Raw genomic sequence first — 19343 nt, 5'->3', positions numbered from 1 at the left:
TACGTCTTTAAAAATGTAATTTTTCTCCCTTTTTCTGTATTTTTATCTTTCTACCTCCACTCCATGCTTTCCCTTTCTTTCCTGTATTAGGTTATGATCAAGGCTAGGATTTGGTCAGGGAGATCACGGATTCTGTGACTTTAACAGATGTCCACTTCTTCGGCTCAGGCTTCAGCCCTACCAGGTGGGGCTTGGGCTGAAGCCAAAGCCCAAGCCCCGCTGCCCATAACTTAGCTTTGCAGTTGCCCCATTTGCTAGCTCCTAATGCTGCCTTGTGTACATTTGTGATTTATTGACTTATTGCCTAGGTCCTGTCTATTTAATAAAAATACCCGGGCCAAAATCATATCCTTAATCATGATGTATCTTTCCATGAATTATTTTCATTGTTTTGTTTCTTCTCTCTTCTCCTCCCTCATCTCTTTCCCCATGTTTTTATGCAGGGGAGGAGGTAGCGATTTCCCCTCTCCTTTCTTCTACTTATTTGCAAATCTCTTTCCTTCAGCACCATACTTCTCTCTTCAAAATTTACCCAATCTCTTTTTCCCAGCCACGTACTTACACGCACATAGTACTCATATTTAAAATTTTTACCAATGCACATAATAGGTAGAGGATTAAACCTACCAGCTAAAGACTAATACAAAAGAAGGAGAGGGTGACAAAATGCCAAGTGCCATCACTCTGGTGAGAAGGTAACTCCCCACCTTGTGCCATAAAAGGAGAATTCTAGGGTTCCTACTGTAGCATGGTCCTTCAACAATAAACCCATAGAGAAAAGATTACTATTGCAAAAGTTAATGATGGCTGTCACTCATGTATCTCAACCCCTCCATCTTATTCATGTTACTGAGAAGAGGAAAAGCTGGAATAAAAATTAAGCAAAACCTAAAACTTTCAAGTGAGCCACATAATCCTACTCTATTTTGTGGAGAAGGAAACCATTTTTATTAGGTCTGTTGCACTAGCACAAAGCAAGACCTATTGCTGTGATAATCTGCTTGCTCTGATTCTTGGCAGCAAGCCACAAAGGAGCAGCTTATGTTATACAGTATTAGAATTAGTCTCCCACATATGGTGAAACACCATTAGCTGAGAGAATACTTCAGCAAAAGCAATCACCACTGACCCAGAGGCAATATAAACTGATACAGTAAATAAATAAGGGTGTGTCTTCACTACTGTAGCATGGTAATGTAGATGCTTTCTACATTGATGGGAGTTTTTCCATTAAAGTAGGTAATGCACCTCTCCAAGAGGCAGTAAGTAGGTCAATGGAAGAATTTTTTCTGTCAACTGCATATACAGTTAGGTCCACCTAACTATATCCCAGAGGGTGTGAAATTTTTCACAGCCTTGAGCAATGTAATTAGGTTGATCTCAGTTTTAGGAGTAGACCAGGCCTAAGTAGCACAGTAGAGTATACCCCCAATTATCCGAATAGCATGGGTGGACATGGATTTTATTTGGATAATTGGGAGTTCATATAATTGAGAGGGCAGGAGCAGCAGCGCAGGGAGCCCTCTTCAGCTCTGCTGTCACAGCCCTGCTCGCTCCCATAACAGTGGGGCTGCAGAGGGCTCCCTGTGTTGCCTCTTGTAACCTTTGATTTATGTGTTTCCAATTACTCATTTAAACATAAGGAATAAAACCAAACTGAATTCCTTAAGGTTTGAGCCTCCAGGGTAGTTACAGATCATTTAAGTTAGTGGAGGACTGTGAATGACCAGTGAATGCTTAAACCATTTTATATTAAATAAAATCCTTAATTTTATCAAACAGGCATTACAGTATGATCATGCACTGCATTTATACTCGCATTCTAAGGTGAAAAGATGCATGCATATCTGTTCAGCCTCTGGATGAGGAGTGTGGATATAATTCTTTCTTTAGTGGTACCTTAGACTCATAGACTTTAAGGTCAGAAGGGACCATTATGATCATCTAGTCTGACCTCCTGCACAACGCAGGCCACAGAATCTCGGCGTGCCTATCTAAAATCAACCTACTACCCTTTTTATAATCAACTATAATAATGCCACTTAATTAATGAACGTTAACCGTAATTAAATATTTTCTACTTTCTCATTGGCTGTTTAACATTAAGCATCGTCTTAACATCTGCCTCAATGCCAGACCAGTAACTAGCATTATAGGTAGCATTTTCCAAAACATTAATATTTTATTTAAAACATTTGTAAAAACCAATTAGGACCAAAACATGTTTACAACATGAACTGGGGTTGTGCCTTAACTTATCTCTGAATTGTCTCACTTCACTTTACTCATACCCATGCCTCTCTTGACTATTGTCAAACCTGTTTTTAGGAAATAGATTTTTGGGCCTACTTACATTACAACATATTACTATAGGAAATAAGCAAACATCATCTTTATACATGCTACATGCTCCTACCCTCCCTGGATTACTGCACGCGCAAGGGCAGTGGGGAGGCTGTGGTCCTGGTGGGGCAGAGCAGAGATTCCTGGTCAGAACAGTAGCCTTCTCTACACCTTGCACCTGCAGAGATCAGGTATCACTGGCCCAGAGGCAGTTCAGGGAGTCCTCTTCAGTTCCGCAGTCATGGCCCCACTCACTTATTCCCGTGGAGTGCTCCCTGCACTGTCACAGTAGCCATTCAGTAGCAGGATGGCCTTTCCTGGCAGGAGGTCTTTGCTCTATTATCTGAACCTCTGTGTTGTCCAGAAATAATGGGATCTGGATAATAAGGTTTCAGAAACCCAAAAGTATACTGTAATAGAAAAAATATGGAGGTCAAAGTTCTCTATTAGTAAATGCAGCACAGTCAATATCTATCACATATGTTTGGATACAAGACAAAATATACAGTATCCAACTTTGAGAGAAATTTTATTATACTGAGAGGACGGTTAATTCTGATTATAGTATTACAATCTTAGGGTCTGATTCATCAAATCCTTACTAATATGAGTAGCCCCACTGATTTGGGGAATTTCATGATTGGCATTTGTTGTTAAAGCAGGATTCAAAGTAGGCCAATCCAATATCTGTTTGGAAACTTTCCAAATATCAACAGATATTATTTGTGCAGGAGCCCAAAAAAATGTAGGATCTGCCTTCATCTGAATGAAGTTTTTGGCTAAATTTTTAAAAATAGGAGCCTGTCTGTATTTAGATAGTTAAGAATTTTCTGAAGTGCCTATGTTCTTGTGCATTTTTGAAAATCTCATTTCATCTTCTTAAATCTTTGTTAATTCATAGATTTAAGGCCAGAAGGGAACATGGTGAACATCTAGTCTGAACAGCTTTATAACACAGATCAAAGGACTTCCTTGAATTAATTCATGCTCCAAGTCCAATAGCTGTGGTTGAACTAGAAAATATCTTTTATGGTAACATACAATCTATATTTTAAAATGATCAGTGATGGAGAATGCACCACAACCCTTGGTAAGTTGTTCCAATGGTTAATTACCCTTATGGTTTTTAAAAAATAAAAATGCCTTATTTCTAGTTTGAATTTGTCTAGCTTCAACTTCCAGCCATTGGATCTTGATATATCTTTTTCTGCTAAATTTAAGAGCCATCTGTTATCAAATTTCTGTTCCCCATGTAGATACTTAGATTGTGATCAAGTCACCCCTTAACCTTCTTTTTGATAAACAAAATAGATTGGCCACCTTGAGTCATTAGAAAATCCCACACATAGGAACGTAAAGTTAGCTCTTATTTGAAAATTTTAGTCTTCAGCTATTTATTTACAAATGTATATTAGTGCACATCACTTCAGCACGTGAATGCTTTAAATAACCCTTAAGAAGACCATTTTTCTTTTGTAATAAAACTATTACAGCCTATTAACTTTTAATTCACATTTTTTTTTCCTTAATAATGCTCATACAGCACAGTTTTTGTGCTAGACCTTATAAAGACATTACACTTAAAATTGACTGGGAGGTTGGGCTACATAGAATTACTTTTTTATGCTGGATGAGCAAAAGGTAAAGCAAGTTTAGACTTTCAGTTAGGATAAAGTTTACAGAATAGTGACTAACTATCATTCAGATATGACAGTAATTGGTGCATTAGAAATACCTAGATACATAGACCTGTGGCCTCTTCTACAGTTGGAGCTACTTGGAACAGAATATTTCCTTTAAAGGAAAACTTCAATATAAATACAACATATTTCAATTACAAAGGAGAATAAAGACTCAATTTTACTTCCTCTGAAGTCAATAGAAGTTTTTTTTTCATTTCCTTTGTAACTCAAAATAAATTATGCTGTTTAATTTTATGATTGTATATATAAATTGTTGAATAAATTAAGTAGTTTTTGTGATGAAAATTTAAAATAGTTCTGTTTTGAAATTTTAATAAAGTGTCTAACACTGCTTTGTGTATCTTTATCAGCCCAATTAAATCAATTTACTTCATAACATTCTCAACCATGAGTAGATTTTAATGATGATTCTTGGCATCTTTTTCTTTTTAATGATGATTCTTGACTTTTTTTTAATGTGTGTACAGCCAGTATATACCACATTGATAATCACTTTATAAATGCTGATAGGACTTTAGCTTGTGCAACAGAGAATTTTCAAGGACAAGAATACTACAATGTACAAGCAATTGTTATTTGAAAATGAGACATGAATCCACTAATGAAACTGGTGGAGGAAATAAAAAGATGACAGAATTTATGTAATCATTAATTCTGTCAGCGACTGTAGGAAAGATATTAGGGTAATGCTCCCTTCAAATTCAGGCCCTTTAAATGGCAAATTCTTCGTAGTCTCTGCCTCAGGCTGTAGCTGTTTAAAGGAATAGAACAGTTGTGTGTATTGTATTCAGTGGTGCCATGATGCAAGTGAACTTTCTATTTAATGATTTTGTAAAATTAGAACTTACTACACTTCTCTTGCTTTTGATGTTGCATCTTTCTCATCCTGATTTCTTCTTCCCCCTCCCCCCCCGCCCTTCTTCCCTATAGTAGATCATAGTGTGTTTTTCTTGAGTTGTCTTAAGTCTCTCATCCTTTTTTCTGTTTTTTTTTCCTGCAGTGTATTCACTACTTCCTCTCATTTTCTCTTTCCTCCTTATTTCCTTGTCTATATTGCACTTCCCTGTTCTGTCTTATCCCTTCAGTTTATTTGTCTGCCTACTCATTCCTATCCAGTCACAGATAGTCTACGATGTGGAAATTTCTCCAGATACCTAAAAGCTGTAGGATTAAACCTACTATCCAGAAACAGGAATAGGGATAATGCCCAGGTGAAAAGGCAGTATTCTTTGATACTTTCCTCTGTGAGTGGAAAGAAAAGGATATCGCCCTGACTGCTTGCAGGTTCAATTTTTCATAGTAGACTCTGTGTAGTGTGTGTCTATATTTAGCTCCCTCTGTTGCTGGGTGACAGAGGAAGCATTCTCTCAATTTCCCCACTCCACTTGCAGAGCCTCTTCACTCTTGTGAGAGTCGGTGGAAAGTGTGCCTGTTACTCGTTGTCTCCCCAAGTTTCCTCACTGATATGATGGACATCACATATGTGTGTATCTGCATTCTATCATTCATTCAACCTGGTTGCTCACAGTGAGTTCCTCTTTCTCTATTTCTTTCTTGGCCTCTCTTTTTGAGGGCTGCTACGCTGTGGATAGCTTCTGCTCAAAGCATTCTTAAGCAGCAGCAGAATATTTATGATAATTCTTGCCACTTTCACTACTGCCCACCGTGTTTAGAGCAGCAGTAGTGAAAACTGATAAGACTACAGGCGAGTGGATTTTTTTGATCACTGCATCAAGCAAGTGGCATTAAATGCTTACTGCCAACCACACATCTCTGAGTGCCAGAAGTGGCTTAAATGATCAAGCAAAGGAAGGCCTTGCATTCAATTTGATGGCGTTTGTTTGTAATCCAATAACGTTTGAATGCTACGTCCAATCAATTCCAAAATTTCAGGGAATGGTTTAAGCATCAATGACCAGAACCTTATGGATTTTGGTGAAAATTGGAAAAATTGAAAGGTAGACGTGGGGAACACATGGAGTCACTAGCATGAGAGGAGGGATGGGGTTGCAAGGAGTCCCTGAAATAGTGGGAATAGGATGGTGGAACACAGGGAGCTTGTGGAGGGGAAGGGAGGAATGCAAGAGCCTCTGGTGGGTGTAATGCACTCAGCCTATAAAAACAACGAAGTGTGCAACCCTCTAATGTTAACCACTACAACAGAGAGGATATCTGGGAATCTAGTGATTTCAAGAGCGATGAGGGTGCTAAGCACCTTACAAAATTTGACACTTAATATGAAAAGTTTAGAGAGAGGATGACAAAGGGCCTGTCCAGTTCAGTTACAACCAAATCAGAGTAGACCTAGTGACAACACAGTTCTATTTAGTAGAGTAGACAGGCTCTTAAGTAAGTTCTGTAACTGGGCTAAATTTTTGGACGTGTCCTGATTATGGAACTTGGTTTAAATCCCATCTATGTTCTAAAATGAAACCAAGTTGTAGATAGGTCCCCTGACTCATTTGTACTTATAATGTAGACTGGCTCAAATGGTGGAAACTGTAATTGCGTACAAATACTTCATACAGCTGGGGAAAGTGCTGTCTCCTAGGGAGTTAGTTTAAAATTATCAAAGGGAAAATTTATGTTGGGTTCTCAAACTTCATTGAACTGCGACCACAAAGATTACTACAGTCAAACCTCGCAATAACGCGCCCCACCATAACGCGAAATTGCATATAATGCGATCACAGGTTGGCTCCCCTTTAAGGTATAATACAGTACGATACTGTACCAATGATCCCCAACACGATGGCAGGGGAGAGAAGCTGCAGCCCCACGCCTGCCGGGGACAGAGAACTCCGGGGCTGTGGGCGCCGGTGCTCTCTGTCCCGGCAGGTGTGGGGCCACGGCTTCTCTCCTGCTTCAAGAGGAGCTGTGGCTCCCCGCCTGCTGGGGACAGAGAACTCCGGGGCTGCGGGCGCCAGTGCTCTCTGTCCCGGCATGCGCAAGTCCGCAGCTTCTCTCCGGCTTCAAGAGGAGCTGTGGCTCCCCGCCTGCCGGGAACAGAGAGAACTGGCTTCCGCAGCTCTGGAGTTCTCTGTCCCCGGCAGGCAGGGAGCCGAGGCTCCTCTCCTCTGCTGGGCACTAGGGGCACTAGGCGGCGCACATCAGTGCACCGCGTTGGGGAGCACTGACAAACCCCGCTATACCGCGACCCCGCATTTAGCGCGATCGAAGTTTTTGGACCCCAAACATTGCGTTATAGCGGGGTTTCACTGTACATAATCCCGAGAAGGGGGATCAAAGCCTGAGCCCAAGCCTGAGGGCTTCAGCCCCAGATGTAGGGGGCTGTATCCTGAGCCCCGCCATCCAGGGCTGAAACCGAAGCCTGAGCCCCGGGCAGTGGGCCTTCGGCTTCAGTCCCAGGCAGCGGGGCTCAGGCTTCGGCTTCAGCCCTGGGTGGTCGGGCTCAGGCTTCAGTCCTGGGCCTGAACAAGTCTAATGCCAGCCCTGATGACCCCATTAAAATGGGGTTGGACCCCAAAGGTTGAGATCTACTGTTGGACTAATGGTTCTTAAGCTGTGCCTCATGAGCCACTGGAAGTCTGGAGTGCTGGTTGGTCACATGTTGCTGGTTCTTATTTCTGTCTTTCTAATCAGATTAAAACAGCCAAAATGCTGTAATATTGCAGATAGGTCAAGTGACTAGAATAATTGGCTGTGGAAGGTTGAGACATTGAAATTAGATATTTTGGAGTTGACTGGCTACATCTCATATTGGTGTAGGATAGTGGACCATTCTGCACTGGATCTCTTTTAGCTCATCATTTTAGGATTTGGATTTTAAAAAGAATGGATTAATTTTCTTAGTGAAAAGTAATAGTGAGAAAGCAAAAGTATTGTATTTTAAATGTGTAGGGTTGGTGATTTTTTGGTTTTTTGTTTTGTATTTTGGTGGGTTTTTTGTTTTTTGCTAATGTATTTTTGTTTTTAATTTCTTAGGAACTAATTGAATGGGACTTCAAATACTGGTTGATAAAATAGACACAAAAGTAAGTGATACAGGTACAAAGTTTTTGTTTGTGCTCTTTTGCAAAATATATATAGCTAAACTATATAGCTAAACTAGTACTACTTGTGGTAACAGTTAAGAAATAGTGCAATAAATAAGCTTACCAGATTTTTGTCATTACTCTTTTTTAAAAATCCTGAGTATAGTTGCTTTTCGGTTTTGGTTTTGTTTGGTGTTTTTCCTAGTATGAGGTTACACCAGAAAATTTCATAGGTCCTCACCTTCCAAATGTTGGTGTGTTTGTCTCTTTTTGGCATGTCCTGCTCCTTACTTTCTTTATCAAAGACTCTCCACATTAAAGACTTTGTACTGGATCTGTACTGTGGGAGTCATAGGTAGGCTGTCGTCTCCTATGGCTGTTTTTTCCCCCCTATGGACTATTCAGTTTTAATAGTTGGAACTACCATTACCCAAGAGGAAAAGAATTTAAATGTAATTTTAGCAAACTCTTATTTAATTGATGTCTTTCTTTTGTATTTCTATATTTATCCCAAAATACATTTCAGATTGGGGTTTTCCATTTTTGTCATTTTTTGCCACTTCCTACTGGATCTCTTAAGTTTGGTGAATTATGTTACATGCTGGATTGTGAGGTTTTCTTATTATAGTAATGGTTGTACTCCAACCTGGATTCACTTTATACAGATTATTTAAGAATAGAAATTCTGATTAATTTAATTCCAAGAAAAAGAGATTTTGCATTCTGTCAAAGACCACAATTTTTAAAAACGCATTAAACATGCTAAGCTTCACACCTCTCTTCTGAGTTCTGTATCATGCTTTTGTAATTTTACAGATGACTAAACTGATCCATAGAAAGACTACATGGAAATTGAAATGTAATATTTTGGAATTGTTCAACCTTATTAGAAAGTGAAGTGAATTACTTTTTGCATTTCCTGGCTGTGATTTTAACTGTGCAATCTTAATGTTGCAGTAACATTTGTGTGCAGGGTTGGTGGGGAAGGCTTTTGTACAAGTGGAGATTGTAAGCGGTGTATGCTTAGGGTTCCTAGGTGTCTGGTCTTTGAAAGGATGGTTGAACAGGGAAACTGGCAGTGTCTGGTCAGATGTACTGACTGGATACTAAAAGTCTGGTTATCGCGGGAGTGACAGCCTGCTGCCGGGGCCTGAAGTGCAGCTCCCACGTCAGCACACATGCACTAGCTCAGGCCGTAGGCGGCCCCTCTCAGGAGTGTGGTTTCCAGGGCTGTGGTGGAAGACAGAGAGCGGGGACCTATGGCGAGTGGCGTAAGGGCTCTCAGTGGGCATGGAACGTTCCCCAGGAAGGAAGGTATGCAAGCTGCCCTGCCAGATGCCGCTTCCCCTGGCTGCACTCTCAGGCAGCTCTGGGGTGGGGAGGGCTCGATCAGACGGGGAAGGGGGCTGCTGGCAGGCAGCGCAGAGGGAGGCACGGGGCTGCCTGGTTGCTCCTGCGCAGCCACAGCGCTCTTCTGACCTTCACTTCCAGGCGGCTTGTTGCAGCTGGAGTTTGCAAGTCCCTTGGGGCTGCTCACACTGGAGTTGATGGGGGAGAGCCGTGAGCAACAGGAGGAGTGGGGAGAAGAGGAGCAAGCAGGGGATGGGGCCTTTTGTGAAGAGGTGGAGCAGTGGGCGAGGCCTCGTGAAGAGGTGGAGCTGTGGGCAGAGCCTCAGGGCAAGAGGCGGGGCAGAAGGTCCGGTTTTCAGACATTAGAAAGTTGGCCACCCTAGTGCTGCTATCCTGTGCATCACATGAATAAGCCCTATAATTTAATTGAATCAACATGTACTCACTTTCCTAATTATTGCTACACATGCAATGGGTCTTTTTTGAACTGTACAATGCACAACTTTATAAAAGTCAAACCAAGATTTTTTTCAGCCTAGCAAAACCCTTAGTCTCAGTAAAGACTATTTTCATTCCAAATTGCAACATTCACAGTTCAGGTATGGAGAAAGTAAATGGTTGTCAGAATAGTAAATAATTAGGTTTTTAACAGGCTGGTATATCAAACTTTTATGAAAATATTCATATTTACCAAGTTTTCAAAATATTTTACAGTCTTGTATTTTGGAGGCTTAGAGCAATGATGTCATCAGATTTCCAGTCTAATACTTTTTAATGAAACAATGGACAATACTCATTTTCATTTTTTTAGCTGGACAGTGTCCAGTGTTAATTAAGCCCTTTCAAAAAGAACGTAGTGCTTTTTCTTTCTGTGCATAGTATGTTATATTAGGAGAAGTAGGAGACTTCTTATTTTGATACTTTTTGCTTCTTACTTGTGCATAACACGTATATTTTTGTCTGCTTGAATTTTTATCTTTAGTGGCATATAGAAGAGATGAAATGTGGTCTGAAGGACGATATGAGTATGAAAGACTTCCAAGAGAACGACTCCCACCAAGAATTCATTCTGATGTAAGTATATGCTATATTGTTTAAATATGGGGCTTGTACTTCTTTTAAAAAATAGTACTTATTAAAGCTGAATCTTTTCATTCAATTTTTTTCTTACCATTTAATTCCATGTTCAGAGATCATACTGTGGACTAACATTTAAGGTACTGATCCTGCAAATGTATCTGCCTCGGCAGACCTTGTGAATTTGTGAGTCCCATGAAGTTAACATGGACGATAGAGTCTGCCAACATGGCTCTTTGTATAGAATCAGGGTGATATTCCCTGGGAAGTACTTCAAGTAGATAATCTGCTGTACATAAGTGTTCAATATATTTAGTATGCAGTTAAACATGGACCGTTCAGATTCTTCCAGGTTTTATTGAAGCTATATAATTTGCTGGAAATATTTTTTTTTTTTTTTTTTACTTTATCAAATTTTAAAAGTGGACTGAGGTGCTGAGATTGTGAACTCAAGGGCTTACGTAGAGCAGTAAGAAACAATGCTGTTGCTGGATGCAAAGATTTAAGCAAAAGTTTAAACATGATTGAAAATATAAATTAGCAGCAGCTGCCTATTAGATACTTATTGGGACATTAATTACAAAGGAAACAATGTAGTTAATGACATGCGGTCTGTTTGCAAAACTCATTTTGTTCTCAGTTCTGAAATTAGAATTTCAGCTACCTATTTGAGGTCTCTAAAAGTAAACACAAAACTCTACAAAAAAGAACAAAGTAGGTAAACTATTTTCTTCTATATCTGAATATCTGGAGAAGAGAGAAATCAAAATCACTTTTAAATTTAGCTTTTGAGCTGTTGCAGTTAAATAGAATTTAAAGAACATTTTCTAAATTATTCTGATTACAGGGTACACCGTATGTATTTGGCAACATAAAACGTCAGGTATCAGTCTTTGCTGTCTACTTTATGTCCTCTCCCCCTTCTTAGTGAATCTTGGAGATTTATTTAGTGGTTGTTCAGTTGACCTGGGCTACCTTTTATCTTATTTCACCCTCCCATCACATATTCTCAGCCTGCACTTTTTGTAACTTACTGGTATTGGTAACTAGTGTCACAAGGTGTATATGGCTCTCTCTTTCTATTGATCAGTGTATTGGTGTTTTGGCTGTTGTGTGATGTTTTAACTTTCTTTACAGGAGTCAGCAAAATTTCTCCATTTTCAACAAACTGGAAACCAGATAAGTTTGAACAGAGTATTTAGTCAGATTCTCAGTTGCTTCTCAAGTAGTCTTATTAGCAATAGAACAAAAGGAAAGGCAGATGGACTTTTACAGATATTATATATTTTTTAAACAGAGTAACATTTGATTTGTCTAACAATTTGCTAACTTAATGTAGCCATTACAGCAATAAAATTCTTAAATTCTATTATTCCTTCAAACTCTCTAGGAAACAAGTATAGCATACACATTATGGAGGTTTATGCTTAAGGTTAGCTATAAAGGAAAAATCTCTGAGCATTGAAGTGGTATAATTATATTATCATACAAGAGAGACTGAACCAAGTACCCCAACTGTAGGTTTATATTCCAAATAACATCAAAATAGAATGGCATGACCAGTAGAGTCTACTGATACACCTCCCAAAAAAATTAATGGCAAAACTTTGGTTTGTTAGTCTCAATTCATTATACTATGAAGCTAGGATGTCTGGCTTCCTCTGGTTCTGCTCTGTTGCTTTGAGGTAGCTACTGAAAGGCAATTTCCTTCATCACCACATCCAGACTTGCAAAATTCTACTTGCTCAGGGCAAGGAGTATTTTTTTAATTTTGTTTTTGGATGGTCATGTAAATATCATAAGTACATTCATAATTATCAGTCTTCATGGCAGACGACAAGGAGATGAATGTTATTCCTGGGCTGGAATATTTTGTCACTTTTTCATGTCTGGCATATCTCTGTGTGTCTTGTCTCTACTATTCAAGAGAACAGGGGCCTTAAGCTTGATCCTGAAACTGAATGTAACATATCAAAATAAAGTCTATTGTAGAATGAGATCTCAGATGTTGGCAAATGATAAAATGCCAGACAGTAGGATTTTGCAGGGTTTCCCGTACTCTGCACAACATTATTCACACCTTTACAATATTCTTACTGTTGGAACTCTTTAAAATAGTGTTTTCTATATGTCATTGGTACAGTTTTGTGCTTTAATCTTTTGGGTGGAGTGGAAGAGTGAATACTTCTAATATAGCTTCAGCCCATATGTTCTTTCAGGACCACCAAATCATAAGCCTAATGTATATGTTAGGAATGGTATTCCACGAGATAGTTTGCCTTCAAGGGTTCATCAAGCCCTGTGATATTTTGTATACGTGTGGCCTCTACATTGTATCTAGTCTATGGAGTGAGATTTTATTTTTTTTATTAGGTGTCTGTAATTGATTGCTTTTTAGTAAACTTGCTGGGCTGTCAGCAAGTTTGTTTATAATATATTAACAGTCTGTGACCCTAATATACCTCTTCCTGCAGAAAGTTTCAAAGCATTAGATTGTGACTACAACTTGAAAAAGGCCAAGAGGTCAAGTGGGGAGGGGGAGGAGTGGCAGGTGGGGCCCCTGGAAGAGGCTGAGCGGTGGGTGGGGCCTCGGAGGAAGAGGCTGAGTGAGGGTGGGGGGTGGGGCCCACAAAAGATTAATCCGGCCCTGTGGGCGCTGAACACCCCCTATTTTTTCCCACAGAGTCAGTACCTCTGGGTAGCAGGGCCGGGAAGTACAAGACACACTGTCGAGAGCAGGGTGGGGCCCAGTTGTTTGGGCAGCTTCCTGTTCCTACTTCTGGCTTAAGTAGGGCCAGTCAACCACTCTGGGACTCTGCCAATCGGCACACAAGGGCGGAGCCTCACACTGAGACTGGGCTTCATGGGTTTCAGGCAAGCTATTGCCAGCAGGCTGCTGGTGGAAGATTGGAGTGTGGCTGCTCTCATAGACCTTGCGGGCCTGGATTCAAGATCCATGCATCATGACACAAACAAAAAAAATAACTTGTTTAACTTAAGGGGAACAAAGTGGTCCAGCCAGTCTAAATCACACTTGAGGGGTGGACATCTCTTGAATAAAACTTAATATACCAGTTATCAATTCAAGCGATGTCCACCCCTCAAGTGTCTTCTCTGTTTTGTTGTTCACTTTAAATCCATTGTCAGTGTTGCAACTTATTTAGAACAAGTAAAACAAAAATGCAAGCATTAAAACACTCGAATGCATCCTCTGGTGATCTACTGCATTGTGTCAGAATTGTATTACTTCTCTATTCAGATTGATCTCTTTTGAGCAAGCACTACCTCCTCTATATTTTGAGTACACTATTGACATTCAAATAATAAATTACATTTATCGACAAGCTCTTATTTGGGAGGCATTGCAGAAAATAATTTTCTTTATCGCCATCATTTCTGAAATTGGTGTCAAAGCATATAAGAAATACAAACTGGAGTAATTTTTTTTAAAACATTGAGACCTGATGTTTAGGGTTTTAAAGACTACTCACAGATTACTTTTGTAACATTTCCTTATAAACATAAGATGGCTGGGATGCTACATCAGATTAGACACCATATAAATGTAATGTGTTATCCATCATCAGACTTACTTGCTGCTTTTCTTGCATGTTTTCTCCACACTTAAGTATGTAGCCTTTTAAAGAATGTTGGCATTCAATATTTTTTGGAATAACCACATTCATGTACTCCCCCCCCCCTTTTTTTTTTAACTTTTGTGTTTTACTACTGGAAGTCTGTTGTGAAAATAAAAAGTAGTGTGTTTTATATTTCTTTTGTATTTTTAGGATGACTATCATAGAGTAGTTAATGTTGCACCCAAGAAACCACCACTACTAGATAGACCTGCAGAAGGAAGTTACAGTAGATATGATGATTATAGTCATGTTGACTACAGAGACTATGAGGAGGGCCGCAGTTTTGCCCATGAACGAAGAAGTGGCCCACCACATAGAGGGGTATGTAATTTTTCTCCCATGAACATATTGCTTGTCTTTTCATTCATGCTTGAATCTGTGTGCACAATTAAAGAGACATTGTCATCTCAAAAATAATTTCTCCCTGAACATTTTTCAATATTATTATAAATAATTAAACCGAAAGGGTAAAGGAAAAAAACATTTTTAAAATTAATTAATTTATTATTTTTTTGCTTTTGACAGTACTTTGTGTGCAGTCATTTTCGCTTCTAAGTATGTCGTGATTGCAGGATAATGACGCTACATTCTCATGTGCCTGCACTTCAGCAGCTACTCTGGGAGTGCACAGCAGTGCTGTATCCCTGTCTGTTTGGGTAGAACACAAGTGGCCAGAAGCCTTGTTGGTCTTTCCTTTTCCTTGCCCATTCTCCTACATGGGTTTGAGGTGGAGAGCTTATAAGTGGTTTGGAGAGTTCTTCCACACATCCCAGATGCTTGTATGTGCAAGTTAATGGGCTCAAGTAAATGCAGTTCATTTTCTGGCACTTGTCCATCTATCCTTCTGATTTGCAAGGGCAGTAATAAATAGTTGAATTCCATGATATGAGTCACAATCATGTATGCCTGCTCTTGTGCATACAAAATCAGTGGTCATTTCTGAAAATCAGGTACCTCCCTGTCTTGTTCAAAAATTTGAAATATACAAAATTTCAAACTAGCAGTTTTCCCGTTATTGCTAAGATGCCACAATAAAGATTACTTATTGTTGAGACTCAGTCCTGATTTGGATTTAATATTGTTACTTTTCACAGTATATAATATTACAATTTTTTGGTGTGAAGAGAAGAGAAGAATGTGTGTATGGGTGGTCTTGAAGAAAGTGAGGGGGTGGGGAGAAATGGACAAATAGCAGGAGAAAATGTCTCAGAAAGATTTTTAAAAATTCCGTCCTATAAATCTATTAAATGCTTTTGTAACGTGGAAGATAGTACCCAAGTTTTATTTATTCCTAATTGTATCATACATCTATATTGTTGAGGTATCGTTAGAGGAGGTTTGGGAACAAACTGATAAATTAAACAGCAATAAGTCACCAGGACTAGATGATATTCACCCGAGTTTTGAAGGAACTCAAATGTGAAATTGCAGAACTACTAATTATATCTGTAACCTATCGTTTAAATCAGCTTCTGTACCAGATGACTGGAGGATAGCTAATGAGATGCTAATTTTAAAACAGGGCTCCAGCGGAAATTACAGGCCTGTAAGCCTGACTTCAGTACCAGGCAAACTGGATGAAACTATAATAAAGAACAATATTATCAGACATATAGATGAACATAAATTGTTGAGGAAGAGTCAACATAGTTTTAGTAAAGGGAAATCATGCCTCACCAATCTACTAGAATTCTTTGAGGGGGTCAACAAGCATGTGGATCAAGGGGATCCAGTGGATATAGTATACTTAGATTTTCAGAAAGCCTTTGACAAGGTTCCTCACCGAAGGCTCTTATGCGAAGTAAGCTGCCACTGGATAAGAGAGAAGGTGCTCTCATGGATGGTAATTTCCTAAAAGATAGGAAACAAAGGGTAGGTATAAATGGTCAGCTTTCAGAATGGAGAAAGGTAAATAGTGATGTCCCCCAGGGGTCTGTTCTGGGACCAGTCCTATTCAACATGATAAATGATCTGGAAAAAGGGGTAAACTGTGCGGTGGCAAAATTTGCAGATGATACAAAATTACTAAAGATACTTAAGACCCAGGCAGACTGCGAAGAGCTGCAAAAGGATCTCTCAAAACTGGGTGGCTGGGCAACAAAATGGCAGGTGAAAATTAATGTTGATAAATGCCGAGTAATGCACATTTGAAAGCATAATCCCAACTATACATATAAAATGATGGCCTCTAAATAGCTGTTGCCACTCAAGAAAGAGATCTTGGAGTCATGGACACATCCACTCAATGTGCAGCGTCCATCAAAAAAGCTAACACAGTGCTGGGAATAATTAAGAAAGAGACAGATAATAGGACAGAAAATATCATGTTGCCTCTATATAAATCCATGGTACTCCCACATCTTGAATACTGTGTGCAGATGTGGTCGCCCCATCTCAAAAAAGATATATTGGAATTGGAAAAGGTTCAGAAAATGGCAACAAAAATTATTAGGGGTATGGAACGGCTTCTGTATGAGGAGAGATTAATAAGACTGGGACTTTTCAGCTTGGAAAAGAGACGGCTAAAGGGAGATATGATTGAGGTCTATAAAATCAGGACTGATGTTAGAGAAAGTAGATAAGGAAGTGTTGTTTACTACTTCTCATAACACAAGAACTTGCGTCACCAAATGAAATTAATAGGCAGCGGGTTTAAAACAAATAAAAGGAAGTATTTCTTCACCCGATGCACAGTCAACCTGTGGAACTTCTTGCCGGAGGATATTGTAAAGGCCAAGACCATAACAAGGTTCAAAAAAGAACTAGATCAATTCATGGAGGATAGGTCCATCAATGGCTACTAGCCAGGATTGGCAAGAATGGTGTCCCTTGCTTCTGTTTGCCAGAAGCTGGGAATGAGCGACAGGATCACTTGATGATTACCTGTTCTGTTCATTCCCTCTGGGGCACCTGGCACTGGCCACTGTCGGAAGACAGGATACTGGGCCAGATGGACCTTTGGTCTGACCCAGTAGGGCCGTTCTTATGTTAAACTTCATATAACCATCTCCTCTTCATATGTTGTAGGAGGAGCCAGGATACAGATGGCCAAGGGAAGACTATTCCATAAGTCGACAGCCCGAGTACAGGTATTAATGTAATTTTATAAAATGAATCCCTTTTTGCATTCAGTGCCAACTTTTTAAAAGATGTATACTCAGTAGAGTCACACTGAACTGGGACGTTTCCCAGGAAACGGCTAAGAAATGTTAGTCTAAAGATAGTAAAGGATGATAATTGCTTCTTAATTTGGGCAGTGTTGCATAAATTCTCCCTCATGCAAATCTCTGCAGAACCTCACTGTAGGAATAGCAAGCTATGCTGCTTGAGCTACCAATCTGTTGCAAGCGGTAAACTTTTGGGGTGTGTTTGTATCTCAACTTCAGATCTGAATGTTCCATCAATTGCCTTGTTAAGGTCTCTGCCCCTCTAACTGTCCACGTTTCCTGTCTTTTCATTTGCTAAAGCAGTGCGAGAAACTTCTTCCCCAGTTTATTGTCCCATTCCTTGTTCTTTAGGTTTATATATATATATATATATATAAGTAGTTTGTGTAATTAGGAATGTGTGTGTTTGTGTTTCTATAAAAGTTGTATCTAAATCTACAGTAGACTATAGAAAAGTTAAATGAGCATTATCAATTCAACTAACTTACACTGTTAGAGTTTTATATCAAAATTGTATTTCAAATTCCTTTGGAGTTTCTCTTGTGTTGATTGGGTTAGAAGAATTTGCTCCCAACCATATATATATTCTGACGCCCATCTCTTCTGAATTCATAAGTTTCAAGGCACTCCGAGTGGGGGCCTGCAAGGATTCTAAAAACTAATACTGGCCACTCGAGGCTTGTATTAACTCCCAAGGTTGCAGTTTCTCGCTGACCTTGGATGGGTAGATGCTGCCACCACCCAAATGCAATAAAAACCCTTTGAAACCAGAAAGGCGCACTTGGGAATTCCTTCCTGTGGGGTACCCTCAAGCCCTTTCACCCGGCCCTTCGGGGAATAGCTGAGAAAGAAAAACAAAGGAAATCAGCTGTTGCCACCAGCTAATTAAGCAACATATGCACAAACCTCTTAAAAACACAAAAATCCAATTCTGTTCTTAAAAAAAGTAAATTTTATTAAACCCAAAAAGAGAGGAAATACATTTGGAACTTAGGCTTTTTGCTAGATCTTAAAAGAAACAATTACAAAAATTAAGCATCAAGATAGCTCTTTTGAGGTTCAGCTTAAAGGTTACAAGCAAAACAAAAGCATCTGGGGTTAGTACAGAGGAGTCCACAAGCCAATAAGAAATAAAAGAAATAACCTTAATTGTGTCTTTCTACACATTCCCTAATTACTTACATATTTGGGGTTTCAGATAAGTAGGGTTGAGGTATGAATTGATGCTTTTTCATACCATGTTTTAAAGCTGCTTATAGCATTGCTGCTCTGTGTCTCTGCTCTCCAGAGAACAATAACAACCAGACAAAGGGAAAGTGTTTTTTTTTTCCCCAATTTTAAAAAGTTCGAGCCCTCTTATTGGTTCTTTTAATCAGGTGACCACTGTCTGTCTTTTACCTAGCCAGGGAGACTTTTTAACCCTTTACAGATAAAGCAAGCAGAGAACAGCCACCAAGAGGGACTTTATAGCTAACTGGCTGGCTGGGTGTTCATAAAAGGGAGCTTCCTCCTGCCCCCTTCATTTATCACAGTAAGGTTACTGCATGAATATATGCACATGGTGCATGTGTGCTTGGGACACAGAAACAGGGAGAACTGTTCCTGTTGTACAAATTCCCCAGTCTGTAGTCTGACTGACTTATGTCTGAGAAGTGTCTTTGAAAAGAATCATCTTCTTCAGTTTCTTAAACTATTCTTCATTCTAATACTTACTAGGAATAAAACTCTCTTGACAGATGTTAAATGCTAGTATTCACAGTGTCTTTCATGTGTTTGATAACAGCTTTGTTCATAGAGAAGTGCAGTAAATATTTTTATTCTAATAGACTGCCATATGAGAAGTAGACCCATGCTAGTAGAATGTATGTGGAAAATAACAGGCACTCATTGAGATGTTTGCTTGTTACACTGTAACAAACAATAACACAAGTGACAAGTTTTTGAGACCGTCAGTACAGTTAAAATGAATATTTTAAAAGAATTAAATAGTAATGGAAGGAAGGCTGGTACAGTAGCAGTGCAGTGGTAGCCTGGGATTCAGGAGACCTCGGTTTAGTTCCCTTCTCTGCC

General features: G+C 39.4%; 1 protein-coding gene across 18 annotated transcripts in view; it reads left to right on the top strand.

The window, feature by feature from the left end:
• The window catches only part of PPHLN1 (periphilin 1), a 121194-nt gene that overhangs the window by 10979 nt on the left and 90872 nt on the right, over positions 1-19343 (top strand). For 3 of the 18 annotated variants that reach the window (XM_039505593.1, XM_039505576.1, XM_039505619.1), the window contains 6 exons: positions 7992-8054; positions 10374-10465; positions 11316-11351; positions 11606-11662; positions 14257-14427; positions 17134-17195. In XM_039505593.1, the coding sequence (XP_039361527.1) occupies positions 8003-8054; positions 10374-10465; positions 11316-11351; positions 11606-11662; positions 14257-14427; positions 17134-17195 (470 nt within the window). In that variant the 5' untranslated portion in view covers positions 7992-8002. Of the gene's footprint in view, positions 1-3244; positions 3434-5437; positions 5574-7991; positions 8055-10373; positions 10466-11315; positions 11352-11605; positions 11663-14256; positions 14428-17133; positions 17196-19343 lie in introns of all 18 variants that reach the window. The other 15 variants (XM_039505626.1, XM_039505634.1, XM_039505687.1 and 12 more) reach the window with 13 other exon arrangements.

This window comes from Mauremys reevesii, linkage group 1, assembly GCF_016161935.1.
Source record: "Mauremys reevesii isolate NIE-2019 linkage group 1, ASM1616193v1, whole genome shotgun sequence".
Lineage (NCBI taxonomy): Eukaryota > Metazoa > Chordata > Testudines > Geoemydidae > Mauremys > Mauremys reevesii.
Note: the sequence above shows the minus strand (reverse complement) of the source record. Positions and strands in the feature narration are given on the sequence as shown.